General features: G+C 25.4%; 3 protein-coding genes across 4 annotated transcripts; 1 reads left to right on the top strand and 2 right to left on the bottom strand.

Annotated features, from left to right (window-relative positions):
- Positions 1 to 1,015: 1,015 nt before the first annotated feature.
- On the bottom strand, positions 1,016 to 2,448 carry LOC128954348 (ovochymase-like). The gene is made up of 5 exons (XM_054299923.1): positions 2,405 to 2,448; positions 2,049 to 2,298; positions 1,924 to 1,986; positions 1,323 to 1,731; positions 1,016 to 1,237 (listed from the first exon to the last, which is right to left on the bottom strand). Exons 1-5 carry the CDS (start codon positions 2,424 to 2,426, stop codon positions 1,016 to 1,018), a joined length of 966 nt encoding a protein of 321 aa, XP_054155898.1. The 5' UTR covers positions 2,427 to 2,448.
- An 18,258-nt stretch (positions 2,449 to 20,706) lies between these two features.
- LOC128954254 (uncharacterized) lies at positions 20,707 to 23,079 on the top strand. Of its 2 annotated transcripts, none has more exons than XM_054299830.1 (2): positions 20,707 to 20,749; positions 20,839 to 23,079. In XM_054299830.1, the coding sequence occupies exon 2, from the start codon at positions 20,861 to 20,863 to the stop codon at positions 23,006 to 23,008; it is 2,148 nt and encodes a 715-aa protein (XP_054155805.1). In that variant the 5' UTR covers positions 20,707 to 20,749; positions 20,839 to 20,860; the 3' UTR covers positions 23,009 to 23,079. The 2 variants fall into 2 exon arrangements, with proteins under 2 accessions (XP_054155805.1, XP_054155806.1); XM_054299831.1 differs by having other exon boundaries at positions 20,721 to 20,749; positions 20,828 to 23,079.
- Positions 23,080 to 23,101: 22 nt separating this feature from the next.
- On the bottom strand, positions 23,102 to 25,078 carry LOC128954255 (serine/threonine-protein kinase RIO1-like). The gene is made up of 2 exons (XM_054299832.1): positions 23,310 to 25,078; positions 23,102 to 23,228 (listed from the first exon to the last, which is right to left on the bottom strand). Exons 1-2 carry the CDS (start codon positions 24,888 to 24,890, stop codon positions 23,118 to 23,120), a joined length of 1,692 nt encoding a protein of 563 aa, XP_054155807.1. The 5' UTR covers positions 24,891 to 25,078; the 3' UTR covers positions 23,102 to 23,117.
- Positions 25,079 to 26,388: the final 1,310 nt, after the last annotated feature.

The raw sequence follows: 26,388 nt of genomic DNA, 5'->3' as shown, positions 1-26,388 counted from the left end.
ATTTTATACTAATATCTAGTAATTTCATTAAATAAGTAGTAGATTATTCTATAAATAATTTAAAAAATATATATATATATATATATATATAATAAAATAATAAATATCAATGATTTTGTAGATTATTCATTTAATAATCAATAATTTTTAAATAGTATAATACTGTCTATAAAAAAATTTTTGTTGTATCAATTAATTAAACATTACTATTTCTTATAATATATTTTATAATAACACATTTTTTAAAAATATTTTAGTTTTATATTGTTATTTAGTTATTATATTCATTAAGTAGTATATTATTACAACGAGATAATTTCAACAAATATAAAACAAGTGTCAATGATTTACTATAATATATATTTTATTAATATACTATATTATTCATTCATATAATTATAAACTTTTAAATAGTATAATATTGAATATAAAAGTTTTAATATTATTGATCCGATTGATCTAAAATTTAATATATATATATGTGTAAAATTATAATATATATTAAAATATATCAATTAAAATATTAATTTCCAAAATTTATCTTAACCGCCCCTGCTACTTTATATTATTGTTTAAATATAATTAAATTAATAATTAATTAAAATAAAATAATTAAAAAATAGTTTTCTTAATTTCTTAATTGATAATAATTTTTTAAAAAAATATTCTATTGTATTACAAAATTTTAAAAAAATAATTTATTAACATTTTTCTGTTTTTATAAATATTATATAAATAAATTATACACGATAATCTACTACTTAATTAATGTAATAACTAAATATTGATAAAATCTAAAATATTTAAAAAACGTGTTATTATATAATACATATATTCTCTATACTCTCTGGAAATTTCCAGGAATTTTATATTAATTTCTATTACCAACTATTGATTTTTAACTTTGTTATTAGACATGTTATTAAAAAGATTACAGAATATATTACTAAATTTATTGTATACTGAATTTACTATATAATTAATTTTATATTCAAATAATTTAAAAACTATCTTATTAATTATTTAAAACAGTTTTAATAATCCAATCAATCTTTTTGGACACTCGTATAAAAGTCATATAAGTATTTGGTAGAGGATTAAGACAACCGCCTATAAGTGGATTAACCGAATAACCTTTGCCAACACCAATATCTACGGCCCGACTAACCATACCATCATAACTACTACCACTACTGCCACCCGAAACATATTGAATCAATGGTCCGCCAGAATCGCCCTAATTATTGATAAATTAAAAGAAAAAAATTAAAATTTAACCGCAAAAAAATATAATATAGTTTTAATTTGTTGATAAATCTAACCAAACAAACACCCATTCCTTTATCGATTGGATATCTAAGTACTTGAATACGATTACCCCAATAATCCTTATTAGTATTCAATGTTTTCATTAATTTCAACCAACCCGTCCTCAATGGTCCCGTATTTTCAATATCCGAATCAGTTAAGCCATAACCAGCAAACAGTGCCAACTCTTCAACGGTATTAACAATGTCTCTGTCGGGCAAACAAATACTGTTAACCGTATAATACCTGCCATTCATTGATCTTTGAATCCCTATCTGACTATTCAGTTTCAATAGCGCGATGTCATACATCTCTTTTGTTTTACTCGTATAGTTTGGATGTATAAACCATTGGTGGACATCATATGTATGGCTTTCATCTCCCGTATCCTGAACTGTCCGAACAGTTATAGTCCGATCTGAACTGTTATAATAATAATAATAATAATAATAATACAAAATTGTTATTGAAATTGCTACTAAATAGAAACAGTAGAAATAAAATAAATGTGAAATAATTAATTTTTTGAAAAAAAAATCTGATTAAAACTTAAGCCAACCGCGACTTAATAGTCGTATTTTTTGTGAATACTATATATTTAAAAATATATATTACTGTATACAATGTGCTGCTGTTATAATCCAATTAGTGTTTAGTATAACACCCGTACATTCGGACCTATAAATTAGATTTTAATAATCATAGAATTATAAAAAAATCCATAATAATTATTTGCAAACCATGCCCTCGGTATAAAACCCAAAAAATATAATTTTGAATGGATATATACAATCCATGGCCACTCTCCCGGTTGAGCTAACCGTCCGTTTTGTACACTTGTAGTCACATTTGATGACCACTTGAAACAGTTTTTTGTAGTCAACAGTGACTGCCGTCCGATACCACACGTGTCGAGCGTTACGTTCGGATAGTGTTTGATCTGTGAGTGAATGCAAACACTGAACGACACCAATACTGATGACAACAATACTATTAAATGAAAAGAAATAATAAATATATTTACAAAAATTTGTTAAACAATTTATGTAAAAAAACTAAAATTCATTAAATGTTTATAAATAATAATAAACAATACATATGTTTTGCATAATTTTCATTTTGATACGATATTTACAATAACTTAATAATTAACTTATTATAACTAAATAATTAAATTAATGTTTTTTAAAAAATATTATTTTTATTCTTATACTTCTATATTCTATAGTATATCGTAATATAATACTTATACTTATTTTAATGCATAAACTTTTCGATTATTAAATTGTTTTAAATTTCACTAAATTTTTTGTTGTTATTCAAAACATTTAATAAAAAGCTTTTATAGTAATAGTCACTAAAATATTATACCTATTAATAATATAAGTAATTAAATATTTTGGTTTAATGTTTTTATTTAATTTTTTTTGTTGTTTTTAAAAGTTTTAAATTATAGCTTAAATAAAATAATAATATATTTTTTAAAATTAAATATTACGATTAATTCGTCATATTTATGGTTCATATAATAATTTGTATGAAATCTAAAGCACTGGTCGTTCATAATGTATGACTACCCGACCGATACCACAGTTTAAAGTTTTTTTTTAAAAAAATTATATTATTATTTTTTATATTAATTAATTATTTAATCTATTGTAGTATTTATAAAAAAAACTTAAAAAAAAGTAATCAAATATTTTTTTTATTAAATTTGTAATACAATAGAATAATATATAAATATCTTTAAAGTATTGATTATCAATTAAGAAATTTAAAACAATTTATTTTTGAATTTTTATTGTTTAAACAATATTATCTTTATTTTAGTATTTAATAGTGTTATATAAAATTTGATAATAAATTGTATTGTTTTTTTTTGTAAATTAATATACTATATACATCATGAGATTTAATAGAAATTTAATATAATATATTATATGAATACTAATTAAAAGATATATATTTATAAATAATGATACTTAATGTTTAAGAAAAATTAATATTCAGTTAATTTTATCTCAGATTATTATAAGTTATTAATACTTTATAAAAAACAACAATATTTTTTAAAAGTAAAAGTTTTTATCAAATCAATAAAATTACAAACTAAATGAAATGTTAACATTATGTTTGTATATTTATTTACTTAACTTTAAAATAAAAAAGGATTATTTTGAAAACATTTTTATTATTTAAATTAAATATATTAAATATATAATTATTTTGATTAATAGTATTGTTGTCATCAGTATTGGTGTCGTTCAGTGTTTGCATTCACTCACAGATCAAACACTATCCGAACGTAACGCTCGACACGTGTGGTATCGGACGGCAGTCACTGTTGACTACAAAAAACTGTTTCAAGTGGTCATCAAATGTGACTACAAGTGTACAAAACGGACGGTTAGCTCAACCGGGAGAGTGGCCATGGATTGTATATATCTATTCTACATATTATGTTTTAGGGTTTATTCCAACTGAATGGTTTGCAATTTATTATTGTATTTAAAATGATTATTAATATACAGTATATATATATTATATATTATTAATATATATTTATTATATATTATTGAAATATTAAATATAATTTATAGGTCTGAATGTACGGGTGTTATACTAAACACCAATTGGATTATAACAGCAGCGCATTGTATAGAGTATGTAATATTAATATATTTTTTAAAAATATTTGACAACAAAAATTAAATTTACTTTTATTTTAAATTAATATTTTCTATTTACTAGTGATTTTTGTTGTTGTAGATATTTCTAAAAACAATATCATATTTTTTTTATGTAAAATTTATTATTAAATAATTTATAATTTTTATAACAATTTTATATCAAATTTATATATTTAGTAATCATTTTTTTTTAATAAATATTTCTAAAACAATACCTAATCTAAATTAAATTACTATTTAATACTAAAGACATAACAAAATTTGTATTATTATTATTATAACAGTTCCGATCGGACTATAACTGTTCGGACAGTTCAGGATATGGGAGATAATAGGCATTCATATGGTGTTAACCAATGGTTTATACATACAAACTATACGAGTAAAACAAAAGAGATGTATGACATCGGGCTATTGAAACTGAATAGTCATATAGGGATTGGCTGGAAGGCGATCCCCGACTGGTCTTACCATTGCTTCGGGAGATTAGTCAACGAAAGTAACTATTGATTATAATTATAGTTAATAATTTATTATTAGTTATTAAAATTTAATGCAAAAAATTTACATGTAATAATACAGTCTCATAGCATTCATTTCGACGAGTGAGTCAATAATATCGACGAAAGAGTGAATGAATTCGACGGTGAGATAAACAATTCGATGAATGCATTATTGAAATCGACGTATATTTTAAACAAATATTTATTAGCAATGTTTTACAATAATATACAAATAGTAGTTAAATTAATTATAAATAATTTTTTTGTTAAGACATGAAAAATAAACAGATACTGTATTTTTAGAAAAAACAATACAAAAACATTTGAGTTTAAAATGAAAACAATAAGATTTTTTTGTGTACAGTTTGTGACATTCGATATATACGTCGATTTCAATAATGCATTCATCGAATTGTTTATCTCACCGTCGAATTCATTCACTCGTTCGTCGATATTATTGACTCACTCGTCGAAATGAATGCTATGAGACTGTAAATAGAAACAAATAAACCTTAATAATTTGAAAAGTTAGTTGTAAATAAAATAAATTGGCAAACATTTTTTATTGCATTTTTTTGACAAAATTGTTTTTTTGCCAAATTTTACCAATAAATTCCCAACGATAGTGTCCAACGGCATCGATACTTGACAGCCGTACGAGTAATAGACGCATCGGGAGTTCTATAACTGTTGTACTGTATATGACTGTTTGAGCCGTTAGTTATAAGTAGTGTTGGTAATTTTTAGCAATTCAATTTTCCGATTGCCGCAACTGCGGAAAATTGCTTAAAATTTCACGCATAAGGGAATGTATAAAAATTAAATTTGACAACGTTAAAAATTTGGTTTACTATAGATTACGATAATTTACTAATATATTTTTAAATGATTTTTAGATGGCAACATTCTATGATAAAATAATTAAATTTTATATAATTAATTTTGGTTTTTATTCATATTGATTTGCCATTTAAATTTTGTTTATTTTTTAAAAAATTATAAATTGTTCTACACAAACTAGTTTTTTGTTGTTGTAATTCTGGCAATTTCCGAGCAATGCAATTGCGCATTTTGCAATCGCTACATCACTAGTTATAAGCTAACTTTCCGTACAATAGCCAACAATATCCAGTATTAGTTATGTTAAACAAAAAAAAATTAAATGTATTTATTTTCCAAAAACCCTATTATATTAAACATACAATTAAAAATACAATAGTATTACATTATTACCCAAACAATTTTTTGTTTTATAAATAATAATTAATCTATATACAGTATAATAAAATTTAGTGTTTTTGATTTCAGGGGTGGTGTATATGGGGGGGGGGGGGTAAAATAAAAAAATTAAAAAAAAGTTTGGGGCGTGGATAGTGGGGTGTACATTTTTTATTGTAAAGTATATTAAACAATGTATTGGTGCAATTGTATTTTTAGCTAAATTTGACTAAATTACAACTATATTGTCAATAAATTAAATCAAATAAATTCCTTCTAAAGTCCCTACTAAATTATTATCAGTAGTTTAATTTAATATTAATAAAAGTTAGTTAAAAATTTATAATAAGTTATCTATTATTTTAATTTTTTAAAAAAATAATTAATTTTATTATAAAAAAAACATAGACATAGTTAGTACAGTTTGTCTAAAATATAGACTATATATATATATATATATATATATATATATATATATATTAGTAATAAATCAATATAACAATTTAATTTAATTATAATTAAACATACAGTAGTATAATAAAAAATTATTATAATTATAATAAACTGCAAACAAAAAAAATATAATGATTTTATCTTTTTCCCCATTTATAATTATGAATTTTTTAATTTTTTTCTTAATTTTATAGAAAAAAATTATTAATTAATGAATATGACATATCCTTTTTTTTGCCCAAATCGAATATGAACATACCATACCCTCATCACAATCGGAATTTCTTGTACAATCGTCATGTTCATTAGACGGCATACAACTGGCCAAACAGCTTATATAGTACAGTACTATGACAACCAGCAATGCTGCCAACATAACCGATCGCTGATTATTACTACTACGAGTAGTAGTAGTAGTAGTAGTAGTAGTAGTAGTAGATAGACCATAGCTGACCATTAAATTTTTGTTAACATTGTTGTCCTGAATCATCATCATCATTAGCGACAATTATAAATGATTATATAAAACTATAATAATAATAAAGATTAAAAACAATAATATTAATAATAAATAATATTATTTTTAAAAAAGTTTTTAAAATTATTATAAGATAAAATTTTATTACCGATTTGCTTGAATTATAACTGTTTGTTAATCTAAGCTTAAAATACTCAATATATATATGTTTGTTGTTAATGACGTAAATTATAAAAATTTTGTAATATTCAAAGCAAATATTTTTAATTAATACAATTGAAAATAATATGTTTAATAAAAAATTAAAATTATTTTTTAAAAATAATAAATGCGTCAATTATTTATGCGTCATGTTGAAATATTTTTAGCTATTTAACAAACTCCTGAAAGAAGTACTTATCAGAATTCAATATGTCTGTAGAAATCTGAGGTCAAAGGTTAAAAAGTTATTTACATTTATAATCTATAAACTTATAATAATATACACTATAATATTCAAGTTTTACTAAATGTAATATGAATGTAATTATGATTACTTTTGTTAGTTTAGTTTAGGTTAGACTAAGTTAATGGCGGCCGATAGGCCGATAGTTATTTTAGATTAAGTTAGGCTAGGTTAGGTTAGGTTAGGTTAGGTAAGGTAAGGTAAGGTAAGGTAAGGTAAGGTTAGGTTAGGTTAGGTTAGGTTAGGTAAGTGCAACCGCATTAAGCATCAAAAATACGATTTAGATTTAGATTTAATAGATTTTTATATTTCAGTCAAAATATAATAGAAAATTTAAAACGTCATATTTTTTTTCTCTGTCTCTGTCTCTCTCTTTCTCTTTTCCTCTGAGATCTATATATATTTATAGAAAAAGTTAAAGAGTAATATATAGTTAAATAGAGTGACAGTGTTTTTTAACCTCTATTTGAATTCATCATTTAATTAACTTAGATAATAATTTACTTTCCTTATTTATTTTCCAATAATTTTAATTATATAATTTCTTAATTATAAGGATTTTTTGAAACTATTGGTTAATCTAATGTAAAAAAATATTCAAAATTTATATTTTTGAAAATTATATATTTTCTTTTGCTGTTGGTTAATTACGTATGTAAAATTTTAATTAAATATTCATCATATTGATTACTAAAAATATTTATAGAACAAATATTTATAATTAATGAAATTCTGTTTTGTTAAAAAAAAATAAAAAAAATTTATTCAAAAAATGCGTCAATTATTTATGTGTCACTATTTTTAGCTATTATTTTTTAATGAATTTATCTATTTTTAAATATAAAAATATCAAAAACTAATTGAAAACATATTTTAATAGTAGTGGTAGTAGTGGTAGTAGTGGTAGTAGTGGTAGTAGTGGTAGTAGTGGTAGTAGTGGTAGTAGTGGTAGTGGTAGTAGTGGTAGTAGTGGTRGTAGTWGTAGWRGTAGTAGTAGTGGTAGTAGTAGTAGAGGTAGTAGTGGTAGTAGTAGTAGTAGTGGTAGTAGTAGTAGTAGTRGTAGTAGTRGTAGTAGTGGTAGTAGTGGTAGTAGTGGTAGTAGTGGTAGTAGTGGTAGTAGTGGTAGTAGTGGTAGTAGTGGTAGTAGTGGTAGTAGTGGTAGTAGTGGTAGTAGTGGTAGTAGTGGTAGTAGTGGTAGTAGTGGTAGTAGTGGTAGTAGTAGTGGTAGTAGTGATAGAAGCGGTAGTAGTGGTAGTAGTAGTGGTAGTAGTGGTAGTAGTGGTAGTAGTAGTTGTAGTTCATCATCATCGACTACTACCACTACTACCCCTACCACTAAAAGTTTTTTATTATAACTAAATTGTTTATCATAATAGTCAACCCCTACACTTACCCATCCCATACTAAACTATATTTTTTAAAAAAATAAAAAGTTTATTTAATTGATCAAATAAAATCATTTTTATTAAATATTATTAAATTAATTAATTAAAAAAAATAAGTATATATATATACTATATATATATATATTTTCTCAAACATATATAAAAGCAATAAATTTTTATATAATGAAAATCATATTTAAAATTAATAAATATATAGAAAATTTAATTAATTAATCTGACCAAATGACATTCATATTGGTTAGTAGTCATAAAAAAATATTTTTAAAAAATCTTAATGGACAAATATGTAAATAAATTAAGTTTAATGTTTGTCTATTTTTTAAAAAAAAATCTTTTATTTTATAATTTAAAAATACTTAATTCAAATGGTTTTCAAAAGATTTTAGAAGTATTTAATTATATAATAAAAAATTAATTAATTTTTGTAATATTTACAAAAACAATATAAAAAGGTAATAAAATATTTTTATTAGTAATATATTATATAAAAAATATATATAATATGAAAATGTCAATTACAATAGTGAGTAGATAATAAATGTATTTATTATTTTTTTATAAATAATATAAAGGTCAATATTTTATTTTTTTTAAATAAATATTATTTTAGAAACATACATTACAAATAAAATATTTTTTATTCAATTGAAATTTTTGTTGTATTTATTTATAAAATAAAAAACTTAGTTTTCTATTAAAATTATTTAATTTTTTTTAAAGTTGACTTTTTCAAATATACAAAATGACTTTTTTCAAGTATATAAATAATTTTTTAAATAAAATAAACTTTTGTTAACTATGTTTGTAATTGTTTTATATATTTTATAATAATTATTATAGTATTTATATGAGTAATTAGTTTTGTACACATAAATAAGGATAAGCTTGATTTTGTTTTATTTTGCTATTAACTGTTTTTTTTTAGAAAAAATAATATTTACAGTAAAAAAACCATTTGAGAATCTTAGAGAAAGCATTTCCATACAAACTTATAATCCGAATAAAAAATTAAAATTTAATTCAATTTTAGTCATGTAGGGTATTAAATGTGTCAGAATGTCAGAAACAAAACTCATTATTAAAAACTAAAGATCAGCAGCATTTGAATGTTGATAATAACAATATTGTGAGGCAACTATCTTATCGCTTTAGATAATGGGACAATTAAAAAAAATAATATAAATAGGTTTTTAATATATAATTGATAATAAAAATTACATGAGTATTTAAATATTTTTAATGTAATTTTTATTTAATAATATACTTTAATATAAAGTTTGCGGGGTTATTTCGGCTTATCAGCTATTATTCAATATATTGTTTTATTTGATTTCAACATTAACTCATTCATTTAAAATTATTCATTTGTATCTGATGTATGATTAAAAACTACATTTTGAGCATTTAGTCTATTATATGATATTATTGTTATTATATATATATATATATATATATATATATATATAATATATGCCATAATTCTAGTTTAATGTATTTTCTGTATATATATTTTATTTAATTATATGTACTAAACATACTAAATATATATATATATACTATTATATGTGTGCTATTACTCTCTCTCTCTCTCTCTCTCTCTCTCTCTCTCTCTCTCTCTCTCTCTCTCTCTCTATTTCTTTCTCACTCACACTCTGTTTGTGTTTATCTATAATTTTTTTTTTTTTAAATCATATCATTTTTGTACAGTATATGTGTGCAATGTATGTGTGAGTGATTTTAAATATATTAATATATATTTACATGAATATTGTGTTAAATATAATATTAATATTATTATATATTACATGAATATAATTATACATAACATAAAAATTTTATCACTTATTAATTTATTAAATAAATTTGTTTTTTTAAATATATAATTAGATATATATTTGTTTATATGATTGAATAATATATATATAAAATAGACTGTATATATATATTTATAATTTTTAAAATTATGAATAAATAAAAAACATTAAAAATATACTTTTTATTTTGATTAGTATTGTCATAGTATGTGTTGGTGTTGTCGTCGTAAATTATAAACCATTGATTCATCATTTAATGCAATGAGCAATAAGTTTCAAAAATAAAAGTAATTTAAAACTTATTTGTTATTATTTTTTTCTAAATAATTATAATTTTTATTAACAGATAAATATACCAAAAAAAATTAAAATACTAAAATGTAAGTACTAAACTGTATATATCATAAAAATTTTTTAATTAGTAGTTTAAAACTTTTTTTTTAAAAATAAATTTATATATTTAAAAAGTATTAAATATTTTTCAACAACAAAAAAATATTAATATTAAAAATATTTTTTTTTAATAATAGTATTGTAATCGTTTAGTTGTTGTTATCGCAGATTATTTTGCCAATCAGTTCATCAAATAATTTCAACAATAAAAAGTAATTTAAATATAATATTTATATGATATTTATATAAATCATATTGAATAGTATATATCTTAACTATTATTTAGATTAATTATATTTTTCTATTAAATCAAATATAATGTAAAAAATAGTTTTAAAAATTATTTTTTACATAAATATATTGCTTTATAATTTATGACAAATATTAATTTTTAAAACTGCTAATAATATAAAAAAATATTATATTATACACTAACGCTTTTTTAGCAAATTATTTATGTATTAATTAATATAAAATTAATGTATTATAAATATAAAAAATAAGAGACAACTCAATTTTTATTTTAGTTATTTATATATATATTTTTTAATTACTACATTTTTCTTATTATTTTACATTTTAGTTAAAATTCATTAAATTATTAGCATTTAATATATCAAAATTTTGTTTTTGTTTGTTATATTTAATAAAAAATTATAATAATTGCGTTTAACAGCTATATATAAATTTATATATATATATAAATATTAATTTATACAGTCAATGTGTTTGTTTATTATTATTATAATATAAATTATTTAGTTATTCATAAAAACCTCATTTACCAATTGACTGTATATAAATAAATATATATATATATATATATTAATCAATTAAAACAATGTAAACGCAATTATTATGAAATTTTTTATATTTTTTCGGTATTTCCTATAATAATAGTATAACAATATATTTTGTTTAATATATATATATATATTATAGCATAGTATATAGTATATATATATACTAATATTATATAATATATATTATATTATATATACAATATTATTATAGGAAATACCAAAACAATATAATAGTTATATTAATGTTTGATTATTATATACTATATTAATTCTATTGAATTGATAGTTGAATTAATTATTTTTATTTTTTATATTTTTTAGATCATTTCGATTCTATTAAATTAATTCAAAGCATCTAAAAAAATCATATAATCATTACTTTATAAAAAAATGAAAAAAAATAATTATGTTTATATATCAATGATAGTTATTTTAGTTATTATTTTATTAGTTCATAGTTTTTATTTAACAATTGAATATTTAAAATATGAATTGTTAACAACAAAAGATACTAAAATTAAAAACATCATAACATTACCAACTATAAGTGTTTGTGTATTAAAACATTTATTTTTGAAAAAACAATTTTACAATATTTATAATGTAAATTCTACTGATGATATTATTATAAAAAAAGATAGTATTATTGAAAAACTAAATAATTTAACGTACAATAATCAACTTGAACATTTAGATAGTTCTACTATTTTTGATTGCCTATATTTGAATCATTATATTATTTTTAAAAATTGTTCAAATTTGGCTAATTACACATATGATATCTTAAATGATTTTTATTGTTTAAACATTTATAAAAAAATCTACTAGTAATTTAATTAAAAAAATTAGTTCAAATCATGCTTTAGATAGTGGATTTAAAACAATTGTTTCACTAAATAATTTTAAAAAATTAAATATCGATGATATAAAACTAACAATTTACTCAAATAAAGAAAAATTATATCCAAATTTTAATTATAAAACTATTAGTATAGATACAAATAATTCAGACACTTGTTATGTCTATTATATTAAATCAGTAGAAATATATGACAAATCATTAGTTAATTATATGTGTCTTAATAGAGAGTCTAACGATGAATGTGTTAAGCAATGTATTTTAGATTCAATGAACGTATCGATAGATAATACAAAATATAGTATATTTATCAAGCAATATATTAAATTAAATTATTCACCCATAAATTGTTTTAAAAAATGTAATAATTATAGACAATGTATAACTGAAACATTTAATTTTAAAGTTTATAACAAATATAAAGACAGTCAAAATAGAGAAAATAATTTTCAAATTATTATCAAAAATGAAGATAAAATTGAATACCATTATACTGTTTCATTAAATTTAAAATTTTCACAATATTTAAGTAGTTTAGCCGGTTGTTGGGGATTCTGGTTAGGAATATCCGTATTGTTTATTATAGAAAAAATTTATAAATATTTGTTATATTTTTCGAAAAAATTATTAAATAATTTAGTATATATATTTGTTATATAATTAGTATTTTAATTAAATAATTATAAATTATTATAAAACAATATTAACAAACAAAAATTACTACATATATAAATAATAATAATAATAATAATAAGAATAATTACTACTACTACTACTACTACCACCACTACCACCACTACCACCACTACCACTATCACTACCACTACTACTGCTACTACCACTACTACTACTACTACCACTACTACTGCTACTACCACTACTACTACTACTACTACTACTACTACTACTGCTTATAATAATAATAATATAACAAAACATTATAAATATATGAGGTATATAAAAATAAATAAATATATCTATAATTTTTTTAAAAAATATATAATTATATATTATAAAATCTTTTTATATATCAGGGCTAAGCAATCAGGGAATGAAATAAGGTATGTATTAAAACTTTTTCTATGAATACTGGACACTAATATTGCAAATTCTTTATTTTTAATTTTTAATTTTAATATAATTTTTTTATTTACTATTTAAATAGAGATTTATTCATAAAATAAAAGAATAAATTTATTGGCGTCTGACTCCGGTAAACGGTTTCTCCCAATTCTATTGAATGTAATATAAAATCATTTGCAAAATAGGCGGAACTAGATTTTTGGGAATAACTTCTTTCTGGATTGGAATATATCAAAATATTTTATATGGAAATATGGTTTTCTGGGATGAATACATTAGTTTTGCTACTTTGTATGTATACTGGCACTGGTATGCACCGGGATGTTAGATATCTTATAAACTATAAATGATAGGAAAAATCTTAAAAAAGTATATTATACATCTTTTAAAATAAGTTGACACGTGTTTTGGTATTTTTTTAAAATATTAATTGGATTTTTTAAAAAATAACTATTCATTAAAAAATAAAAATTTCAAAATGTCATAAAATAAAAGTGTCAAGGTATTTCATATTTTTGTTAATTTTAATAAATTTTATATTTAAAATAGAACAAATCATCTGTACATTGTAACTACCTAGCTCATTTCGTTTTAAAGATCTTCACAAATAAATATTTTTTCATACAAATTTTTATTAGCTATTGGTATTAAATTTATAAATTATGATATAATAGTCATAAATTATTATAATGGTAAAATAAAAAATTATGAATAATTTTATAACTAAATGAGCTAGATAGTTACAATGTACAGATGATTTGTTCTATTTTAAATATTTAATTTATGAAAATTAACAAAAATATGAAATACCTTGACATTTTTATTTTATGATATTTTGAAATTTTTATTTTTTAATGAATAAAGTTATTTTTTACTAAAACCAATTAATATTTTAAAAATTGTCAAAACAAGTGTCAACTCATTTTAAAAGATGTATAATATACTTTTTTAAGATTTTTCCTATCACTTATAGTTTATGAGATATCGAACATCCCGGTGCTAACATACCAGTGCCAGTATACATACAAAGTAGCAAAACTAATGTATTCATCCCAGAAAACCATATTTCTATATAAAATATTTCGTTATATTCCAATCCAGAGAGAAGTTATTCCCAAAAATTTTGTTCCGCCTATTTTGCAAATGATTTTATATTATTTAAAAAAAAATTATTTAAATATTTTTTAATTTACTTTAATTGTTATATATATATTTTCTATTTATTAATATGTAATTATTTATAATCATATATTAAATTGTATAAATAAATTTAGAAAAAATATATACTATAAATTTAATGTTTGACTTATTAACATATGTATGTGTATGTATGTGTATGTATGTGTATGTATGTGTATGTATGTGTATGTATGTGTATGTATGTGTATGTGTGTGTATGTGTGTGTATGTGTGTGTATGTATGTGTATGTATGTGTATGTATGTGTATGTATGTGTATGTATGTGTATGTATGTGTATGTATGTGTATGTATGTGTATGTATGTGTATGTATGTGTATGTATGTGTATGTATGTGTATGCGTTGTTTGTGTGTATGTGTAATTAGTGTGAGATATAAAATTATATAATTTATTTTTAAATACTATCTCATTTTATCTATAGTCAATCAAAAAGAATTTATTATAAATAAAGTAATTTTTAGTATTTTCTTTACTGTTTCTATATTTTAAAATTATTTTTAGTTAATGATGTTAATTGATATTTGATATATTTTACATATAATTAAAATATGTATTATTTAATATTTATAAAATTATTGACAAATTTCATGAAAAAAATCTGTTTTTAATTATTAAAAAACCAAAAAATCTAATAACAAATTTTATTGTTAAAATTGCTAAATAAAAACAACTAATATTTATATTATAAAAAATGATAATTTCAATTTTATAATAATATATTTTGCGTTAGAATATTTGACAATTATTTTTTATTCTAAATATTTACTAATTTTTTTAAATTAAGTAATAATTTTAATAGTATTTAATAAATTTTATTTTTAATTTACAATTTTTTTGTAATTAAAACTGATATTTTTTTAGTTTAATTATAGAAATATATTTATAATTTTAATTTTTAAAAATATATATTTTACGTCAATAACTGATTATTTAAAAATAAAACATATTTTGCAAACATATAAATATAGGGTATTACGGTTTATTTTATTTTTAATAGTTTTATTATAGCTTGAATTCTTATAATTGTTAAACAATTTTTTAAATAATAAAAAATGTATAACACGATTTTTATATTATTTATTTTTATAATTATTTTTTTTAAAAAATCGATATATATATATATATATATGTTTTTTATTATAAATTTTTAGATTTTTTTTAACTGATGATGTACTATAATAAGTCTACTATTACTACCTGTGCTCTACCACCAACTAAGCGCTGTCGGTCTATGTTTTGGTGGTCACTGATGTTGATAGTCACTGTGTCTGTGATGTCATGCTTGACAACTACTGTCCAATCAGCTAATCATGAGTGTAGATATGATAATGATTGTCCACCTAAACAGCTATGCGCATTAAATGACTATGATGACACTAATTATTGCCTTCCTTCAGATTAATTAAATTTTAATTAAAATTTTACTATAATTTTTAAAAACATTGTTAATTAATTAAAAGCTTTTTTTAAATAATAATAATAATAATTATTATTATTATTATTATTATTATTATTATAAACTAAAATATCTTAAAATAATAGCAATAGTAATAATATTGAACTGATATGTTGTATTATTTTTTAGAAAAAAATAATTATTATTATTATTATTATTAACGATAAATTTAAAACTTTTTTTGTTGTTGAATAATTATAATAATCAATTATATTATGTATTTTTTAAAATCTTACAATAAATTAAAATAAACAAACTAATATTTTATTTATTATTAACTATTTAATAGTTTTAAATTTATTAATTTTTAAGTATAATAAAAAAGATTTTTTATTTAATCAATTAAATAAACTTTTTATCTTTTAAATTCGATTGTAAAAATTGCTTAATTAAAACAACTAATAGATTAGTATATTAAGTTAGAATATTAAACTATTAGTTTTATTATTTTAATTTTTTAAATATTTACTAATTTTTAAAAAAAATTAAAATTTAATTTATATAGTATTTTATAAATGTTATTTTTTTTGTAATTAATACTGTTGTTTTTTATATTTATTTATAGAAATATATTTATAATTTTAATTTAATAAATGTATTTTACGTCAATAACTATATATATATAAATATTTTACAAACATATAAATATATGGTATTACTATTTATTTTATTTTTAATAGCTATAGTTAGAATTGTTATAGTTGTTCAATGAAATTTTTTACATAACAAAAAAAAGTATATTAGTAGATAAAATTTTTATTTTTTTTAAAAAAAATACTATTTATATATTTCTAAATATTTAACTGTTTGATTTTTTTAAAAATAAAAATAAATTTTTAGATTAAAAATCCAATTTTTTTTACTGATGTACTATAATAAGTCTACTACTACTACCGGTGCTCTACCACCAACTAAGCGCTGTTTGTCGATGTTGTGGTGGTCATTGATGTCGTTGATGATGATGATAGTTATCTATGTCTATATGTCATGTTTGACAACTACTGTCCAATCAGCTGATGAATGTAATGAAGATAGCGACTGTCCACCTAAAAAGCTATGCACACACGTTGACATTACTAACCAAAATGAATGTCATTGGTCAGATTAATTAATTAATTAATTAAATTATCTATATATTTATATATATATATATATATATATATATATACTGTATATATATATATATAATTTATATATATATTTATTAATAATTTTAATTATGATTTTCATTATATAACAATTTATAGTTGCTATATTTATTTGAGAATATATATATATATATATGAACTTATTTTTTTAATTAATTAATTAATTAAATAATAATTATTATAAACTAAAATCTAAAATAATAGTAATTTTATAATAATTGAATTGTTTTTAAATAATAATTATTAATATTAAAACTTTTTTTATAATTTGTTTAAATTTTTTAGTTGAATAATTTGAATAATCTATTATATTATGTAAATTTTTTTTATAAAATAGTTATCTTACAATAAATTAAAATAAAAACATGGTAGTAGTGGTAGTAGTGGTAGTAGTGGTAGTAGTGGTAGTAGTGGTAGTAGTGGTAGTAGTGGTAGTAGTGGTAGTAGTGGTAGTAGTGGTAGTAGTGGTAGTAGTGGTAGTAGTGGTAGTAGTGGTAGTAGTGGTAGTAGTGGTAGTAGTGGTAGTAGTGGTAGTAGTGGTAGTAGTGGTAGTAGTGGTAGTAGTGGTAGTAGTGGTAGTAGTGGTAGTAGTGGTAGTAGTGGTAGTAGTGGTAGTAGTGGTAGTAGTGGTAGTAGTGGTAGTAGTGGTAGTAGTGGTAGTAGTGGTAGTAGTGGTAGTAGTGGTAGTAGTGGTAGTAGTGGTAGTAGTGGTAGTAGTGGTAGTAGTGGTAGTAGTGGTAGTAGTGGTAGTAGTGGTAGTAGTGGTAGTAGTGGTAGTAGTGGTAGTAGTGGTAGTAGTGGTAGTAGTGGTAGTAGTGGTAGTAGTGGTAGTAGTGGTAGTAGTGGTAGTAGTGGTAGTAGTGGTAGTAGTGGTAGTAGTGGTAGTAGTGGTAGTAGTGGTAGTAGTGGTAGTAGTGGTAGTAGTGGTAGTAGTGGTAGTAGTGGTAGTAGTGGTAGTAGTGGTAGTAGTGGTAGTAGTGGTAGTAGTGGTAGTAGTGGTAGTAGTGGTAGTAGTGGTAGTAGTGGTAGTAGTGGTAGTAGTGGTAGTAGTGGTAGTAGTGGTAGTAGTGGTAGTAGTGGTAGTAGTGGTAGTAGTGGTAGTAGTGGTAGTAGTGGTAGTAGTGGTAGTAGTGGTAGTAGTGGTAGTAGTGGTAGTAGTGGTACGATCGGCTCAACAGCATATATGCAATACAGAGGACATACCAAACCTAAATCATTCGACCCGCTATTTACCCGAATATTCCCAGATCTATGACTATATATATATAAAAAGTTATCAGTAGACAACTGGCCATTGATAATGATTATGATGGCCATCACTACTAACACTACTACTACTACTACTACTACTACTACTACTACTACTACTACTACTACTACTACTACCACTACCACTACTACTATAGAAAAAAGTTATCCCGATTTTGATGGCAGTAGACAACTGGCCATTGATAATGATTATGATGGCCATCACTACTAACACTACTACTACTACTACTACTACTACTACTACTACTACTACTACTACTACTACTACCACTACCACTACTACTATAGAAAAAAGTTATCCCGATTTTGATGGCAGTAGACAACTGGCCATTGATAATGATTATGATGGCCATCACTACTACTACTACTACTACTACTACTACTACTACTACTACTACTACTACTACTACTACTACTACTACTACTACTACTACTACTACTACTACTACTACTACTACTACCATTACCACTACTACTATAGAAAAAAGTTATCCCGATTTTGATGGCAGTAGACAACTGGCCATTGATAATGATTATGATGGTCATCACTACTAACACTACTACTACTACTACTACTACTACTACTACTACTACTACTACTACTACTACTACTACTACTACCACTACCACTACTACTATAGAAAAAAGTTATCCCGATTTTGATGGCAGTAGACAACTGGCCATTGATAATGATTATGATGGCCATCACTACTAACACTACTACTACTACTACTACCACTACCACTACTAGTATAGAAAAAAGTTATCCCGATTTTGATGGCAACAGACAACTGGCCATTGATAATGATTATTAATGATGACGATGAAGTAGTTATACCGCATATCGACGACAGTGACTGGCAATTGGCACTACCGTCCGGTGCTGTTATTGGCCATCGATCGTTGTTTAGCTATTATCGGCAAAATTTAAAAAACCCATAACCGATACGCCCGGCAAACAAGTCGTCGTCGGCGTCGGCGGCGTCTATTCTCGACAAAGTTATGACCAAATATCCGGCCACTCGGCTGGACTGGTAGTACGGGGTGACAGCCAGCATACAGAGGGCCAGAGATGTACAGTTTGTTCAGCGAATACAGGCGAAGACATGCCCTTAAAAATGGGGGCCAAAAGTACAATAAGATTCTTCAGAAACACTTTAAAAATCAAATTTAATTTTTTTTTTTTAAAATATCAGATTTTTTTGTTTGTTTGTTTTGTTGTTTATATTTTTATCGGTAAACTAATAACCGATATATATATATATATATATTTCTCGCAATAATTTCATTTAACCGTATAATTAGATATTTTGTAAATGTTTTTTTTAATTTAAACAAAAAAAAATATATACTATAAATCTATAGTAATATTTACTGGTAATTTAATTTATTTGTTTATTTTTTTTAAATACAATTAAATATTTATGAAATTAGTGAAATTAAATTTTTTTAAATCAAATTTCTAGCATTTAATTTTTTTATTAATTTTAATTTATTAATAAAATATTAAAATTTTGATTATATCTATTAAAAAAAATTATTAAACTACTACTATAACTACTACTACTATAACTACTACTACTACTATAACTACTACTACTATAACTACTACTACTATAACTACTACTACTACTATAACTACTACTACTATAACTACTACTACTATAACTACTACTACTATAACTACTACTACTATAACTACTACTACTATAACTACTACTACTATAACTACTACTACTATTACTACTACTACTACTATAACTACTACTACTATAACTACTACTACTACTATAACTACTACTACTACTATTACTACTACTACTACTATAACTACTACTACTATAACTACTACTACTATAACTACTACTACTATAACTACTACTACTACTACTACTACTACTACTATAACTACTACTACTACTACTACTACTACTACTACTACTATTACTACTATTACTACTACTACTACTATTACTACTATTACTACTTAATATAAATGCATACATAGAGACACATAGACGTAATGTATGAAACATATTAGCCATTGAATAGTCTATTAATACTGTTTATATAAATAATAGTAATTTATGTACATTTGAATGCCATGTGTTGTTTAAATAACATTTTATACTAAATGTATTGACACTTATATACAGTACACACACTATATATATATATATATATATATATAAACATATAATACACGCGCTAATCAATAGTACCGTAAGTTTAACTATCAATTAATTAATTAATTAATAGTTATTAATACATCTAATAGACCAACAATTATAATAAAGTTAGTTTTTTTTTAGTGGACCCGAAACAGCAAAAACAATGGCCAAAACACGTAGAAAAGGATCGGATGCGGCCAACAAAGGCCGACCGCGCGAAGGCTTTCGTACGGGTAATCATAGTCTGAACGTTGATCGGGTGCGGTCGTCAACCGATACCCACTTGCGTGACAAGTCGACAATCAAGCGGCTATTGATGTACAAAAACGGTCGACCCGTACGCGACTCGGTCGGCAAAATCATCAAAGCGGCACCATTTCAGTCGACATTGGCCAGCGGTTCCGTATCGCGTATAGCGCCCAATCAGAAATGGTTTGGCAATACCCGTACGGTTACACAGCAAGCGTTGCAAAAGTTTCAGCTAGAACTGGGTCGGGCCGTACGGGATCCGTATCGGGTAGTTATGAAACAGACAAAATTGCCGATAACTTTGCTGAACGAACGGGCCAAGTATTCCCGGGTTCACATACTGGACACCCAATCGTTTGACCAGACATTCGGTCGGCGATCGCAACGTAAACGGCCGCACATGAAGTTCGATAGTCTAGAATCGATGGCCGTAGCAGTGGATAAACGACAGGCGGGTTACGACGAGTCCAGGGATGTGAATCTGGTTGTCGATGACGGCGGTGTTAGGCCAGTGGTCAGGGATCTGGCCATGAAAAAGGGTACATCCAAACGTATATGGAATGAATTGTATAAAGTTATCGACTCCAGCGATATTGTTGTCCAAGTATTGGATTCAAGGGATCCGATGGGTACCCGATCTAAACATATTGAACAATATCTGCAGAAAGAAAAACCGCACAAACATCTGGTATTAGTGTTAAACAAATGCGATTTAATACCCGTTTGGGTTACCCAACGATGGGTAACCCAATTGTCTCGGGAATATCCGACAATGGCTTTCAGGGCATCGCTGAGAAACCCGTTCGGTAAGGGAGCCATGATTAACCTCTTAAGACAATTTTCGAAACTACATTCCGATAAGAAACAAATATCGGTCGGTTTTATTGGTTACCCGAATGTCGGTAAATCATCGATCATTAATACCTTAAAGTCGAAAAAGGTATGCAAAGTGGCACCGATTGCCGGCGAAACTAAAGTCTGGCAATACATAACATTGATGAGACGTATCTATTTGATCGACTGTCCCGGTGTTGTACATCCATCAGGTGATTCCGATACGGATATTGTACTCAAAGGTATTGTACGGGTAGAGAATGTCAAAGACCCGGAAGATCATATACCCGAAGTACTCGAACGAGTCAAACGCGAATATCTGATGAAAACCTATAAGATTGACGAGGAATGGCTGGATTGTGAAGATTTTCTGGTAAAAATGGCCGAACGAACCGGTAAACTGTTGAAAGGTGGCGAACCTGATTGCAATACAGTGGCCAAAATGATACTGAATGACTTCCAGAGAGGAAAGTTGCCCTATTTTGTTAAGCCACCCGTACTGGAGGGTACCGATAAACCGGATAATCGCAAACAATTAGTTAGTAGTAGTACTACTACTACTACTGATGGATCTACTAATGATGTTGTGGTCGCCACCGTCACTACCGATGATGATGTTGTTGTCAGTGACGCCACTAAAGAGCCGCCGATGACTGCCGGAGGAGTAGTAGTAGGAGTCGGACCGCACGTCAGACAAGATCTATCGAAAGTTGAAATCGAATTAGAGTTTACCGGCGATGATGTCCGGCCATTAGACAGTCAAGATATGGACGATGAAGACGGAGGAGAAGACGGCGCCGACGATGAACTGTTTCAATCGGATGCTGAAGAGGATGAACTAGTGGATAGCGATGATGACGATGAAGAAGATATGGACAATAATGATGACGATGACGACGAAAGTATTGATGATAATAACGATGAAAGCATAGTATCGGAGAAAATGATGGCTAAAAACAATAACAAGAGTTCAAAATTGAAACGACGACAACAACAACAAACAGCCACCGCCAACACCACCACCGCTGCCGACAATAATAAAAAACAGTTGAAATCAAGGGAACGCCGAAAACTGGACAGAGAGGCGAAAACAAAGAAAATTGGTGTCCATTTCTATGAGACGGCTAACGTTAAGAACAAGAATCGTAATAAAAAGCCAATCGATTTGCTGACGGCAAACACAAACAGCCGAAGAGGACATAATAAGAAACATTTGAAGAAAAAATAATAATTTCCGATAAAAAAACATAATTTAATTATATTTAGTTATTTTAATCGCAATAAAGTTATAAATTTTTTAATAAAATAAAATGAAAACAAAAACCCGATTTTTATACTCAATTTTTTTGCGGATTCTTTCCCAACCGTTCTTTACGTTTCTTCACGTGTTTTGGTATTTTATTCTTTCGTTTTTCGCGTTTTTCTTCTTTTAGGGCATTCTTTCGTAACTAAAAAAATCAGATGAAAATACAAAACAAACAAAATGGTTAATCATTTACTGTAGTCATCAAACAAATAGTCAGACAAACCTTTTTCTCTTCAGTCGTCTCATCCTTAGGTCGGGCAGAGTTGGGAACAACTTTATCGGACACTTCTTCATCTTCTTCTTGATCTTCATGTCCTTTACTATCTATTTTATTATCCACTGATGAATCGTCGCTATCATCGCGTACTTGAGATCCATTTTCGACGCCATCGTTGTCGTCGTCATTGTCAAGAATAGTTGGCTTACAAGTCGGTCCCTTCAGATCGGGTCTCAGCGCCGTAATTGTCTGATAGTATATCTCTGACTTATCCGTTTTGTGTACATCTCGTTCATAGTTAGCCACTTCGCGCAATCGTTGCGGTATATAAACACTCTTGAATACTTCGTCGTCCACTTGTTGGTGATTATTGTCATCCAATTCAGCCGATCCAGTCGTTGTCGTCGTCGTCCGATTGGCGGCAATCTCTTTAGCCTTTTCCAGATAGTCGTCCATATTGTCGGCATCGATATTCGGATCGGTTATAAAATCAAACAACTCGCGAGTGGTCATCACTGGTACAGATTTTTTACGAAAAAAATCGTTAATATTGACACAATCTTTCCGGAGAAACTCGAGTGCCAGCGGATGATCCGATTCGACCGATTGGGAGACATCGATGACATACAGTCGGCTATCGTTGTACAGGAGATTAAATTCGCTTAGGTCTGAGTGAACCAGTCGGCAATCGGTAAATAGTTTACGCATTATAACAATACATTCGTGGTATAGCTGACGGGCTCGGGATTCGCTGAGATCGACATCTTTGAGTAGCGGTGCCGGCAAACCGTTAGTACCGATAAAATCCATAACCAATACATGACTACGCAAACAGTACGGCCGCGGACACGGTATACCCGACTGATAAATACGGGCCAAATTGCGCATCTCTTTTTCGGCCCACGTTCGGACCATTTTTCTCGGATTACGGCGACAATAGCCGTGACGGAAACGAAATTCGCCCGAAACATACTTATCCCGGTCTTTGAACGTCAGTATTGATGTCTTATAGATTTTGACGGCCTTATCCTGACCACCACCACTACCGTCACTATCGGGATCGGGAGGACTGGTCGCGTGATAGACATTAGCTTCTTTACCCGTACTGATGACACCGTTGATTGCGTGAATCAGCTGTCGGTTAATCAGTTTAAACAGTATTATCCGTGTTTTCGGATCCAACACCTGTTCCTGTGTCTGACGATCCGATTTGTCTTTAACTCGTCGCCTGTCGTCAGTCATCCGGCGCTCAGTTTGTTGGATAATCTGAAGACTTTTGCCGCCAGGAATCAGGTATTTGTCTTCATTGATACGATTGTCGAAACGGGACAATCGTTTCGAGTTTGTCTCAAACTTGTTGCCCGTATAGCCAGCGCTTACCGCCGCCGCCGCCGACACGTGTCCTCTAGTGGTCATCATATCTTCGTCGTCGTCGTCATCCCAGTCATAGTCGTCGTCGTCTTCTTCTTCTTCTTCGTCTTCTTCATAACCATTGCTAGTCTTCAGTTGTTTAGACAATTGATTGTAAACTACTTTACTATTATTATAATCTTCGGGGTCTTCGGCGTCGTCAAACTGGCCGTCCATTTCGGCCGTCGAATGTGTCGGTCGGTCGGTCGGTCGGGACGTCAATCAGTTACTAATAAAATCAAAAGAGTCTTAAAGTTGGGATCAATTGATGGTTTAATAACGTGTTGTTCAATGTTGTTGTTGTTGTTGTTGTTGTCATCAAACACATGTGTTATTGTTATGTCTATAGAGTCTATAGTTAACAATAGTATAGACTATGGAATTGCATAATAAATATACAGTAAAAATATAGTATTAAAAACAAAACTAAAAACACGTGTAAAAATGTGCTGTCATTTTAAAATTAAAAATACAGTTTAGTTTAGTTTTAGTTTTACTAGTAATAAAAAAAATAATAAATAATTTTAATTTAAAATCCCAATAGATGGTGTGGGTGGGGGCGTAATGTGTATATAAGTTATACTGTACTGTTGTACGGTACATTATTTATTGTTAAGTATAATAGCTGAATACAAACAAACAAACAAATATTGTCAAGTGTAAATTATTTATTTTTTTTTAAAAATAATTAATTAAAAAAATTATTATTATAATTATTTTCTAGCTAGCTTATTAATTTTTTAGATATAAAATATTTATTTATTTTTAAAAAATTGTTATTTTGATTAAAATGTACAGTGTAGATTTTATGTAAATTAAACAATATCAATAAAAATTATTATTAATATTTTAGCTAGCTTATTAATTTTTTAGATATAAAATATTATTTTAAAAACAATAAAATAAATTATCAATATAATTTATTATTTTTTTTATAAAAAACGCATTGTTTTTTGATTAAAATATACTATGTAAATTATATTTAAATTTAAAAAACATAATTATTATCTGTAAAACATGATGTGTGTGTATGTATGTATGTGTGTGTGTGTGTGTATGTATGTGTGTGTGTGTGTGTGTGTGTGTGTGTATGTATGTGTGTGTGTGTATGTATGTATGTATGTATGTATGTATGTGTGTGTGTGTGTGTGTTATTTGGCAACTCTAGTATACAATACAATACAATCCCTATATTAGGCAATACATTGGTTTGACGTCACTATAACTGGGCGTACAGTTTGTATGTGATTTGGACACAAATTTTTTGTTTGTTTGATTGTCTGTATATTTTATTTTCATATAGCATTGAAATTCATTGCTTAATACAGTGTAAAACTCATGTATATAGCAATACTGTATTACCATTACCTACCAGTGCAGTGAAAACATACACTAACACAGAGAGATACAGTTATATATATATATAGATAGAGAGATAACTATCTATTTATTTATTGATATATATATTTAGTATTGAATTCAATGCGATTCTTGTATTCAATGTATAACTAAATTCATGTCATAATTATATATATATATATATATTTGTGATTAAATTTTTTTAAAAATATATATATACTTAAAAAAATTATTATTATTATGTAGTCACCATCGATGATGATGATGATGATAATGTTAGTGATAATAATAATACAGATATTTATGGGTCAACCGA

Source organism: Oppia nitens, unplaced genomic scaffold (assembly GCF_028296485.1).
Source record: "Oppia nitens isolate AA-2021 unplaced genomic scaffold, nextdenovo-longstitch-racon4-pilon3 scaffold26_pilon_pilon_pilon, whole genome shotgun sequence".
NCBI lineage: Eukaryota > Metazoa > Arthropoda > Arachnida > Sarcoptiformes > Oppiidae > Oppia > Oppia nitens.
Note: the sequence above shows the minus strand (reverse complement) of the source record. Positions and strands in the feature narration are given on the sequence as shown.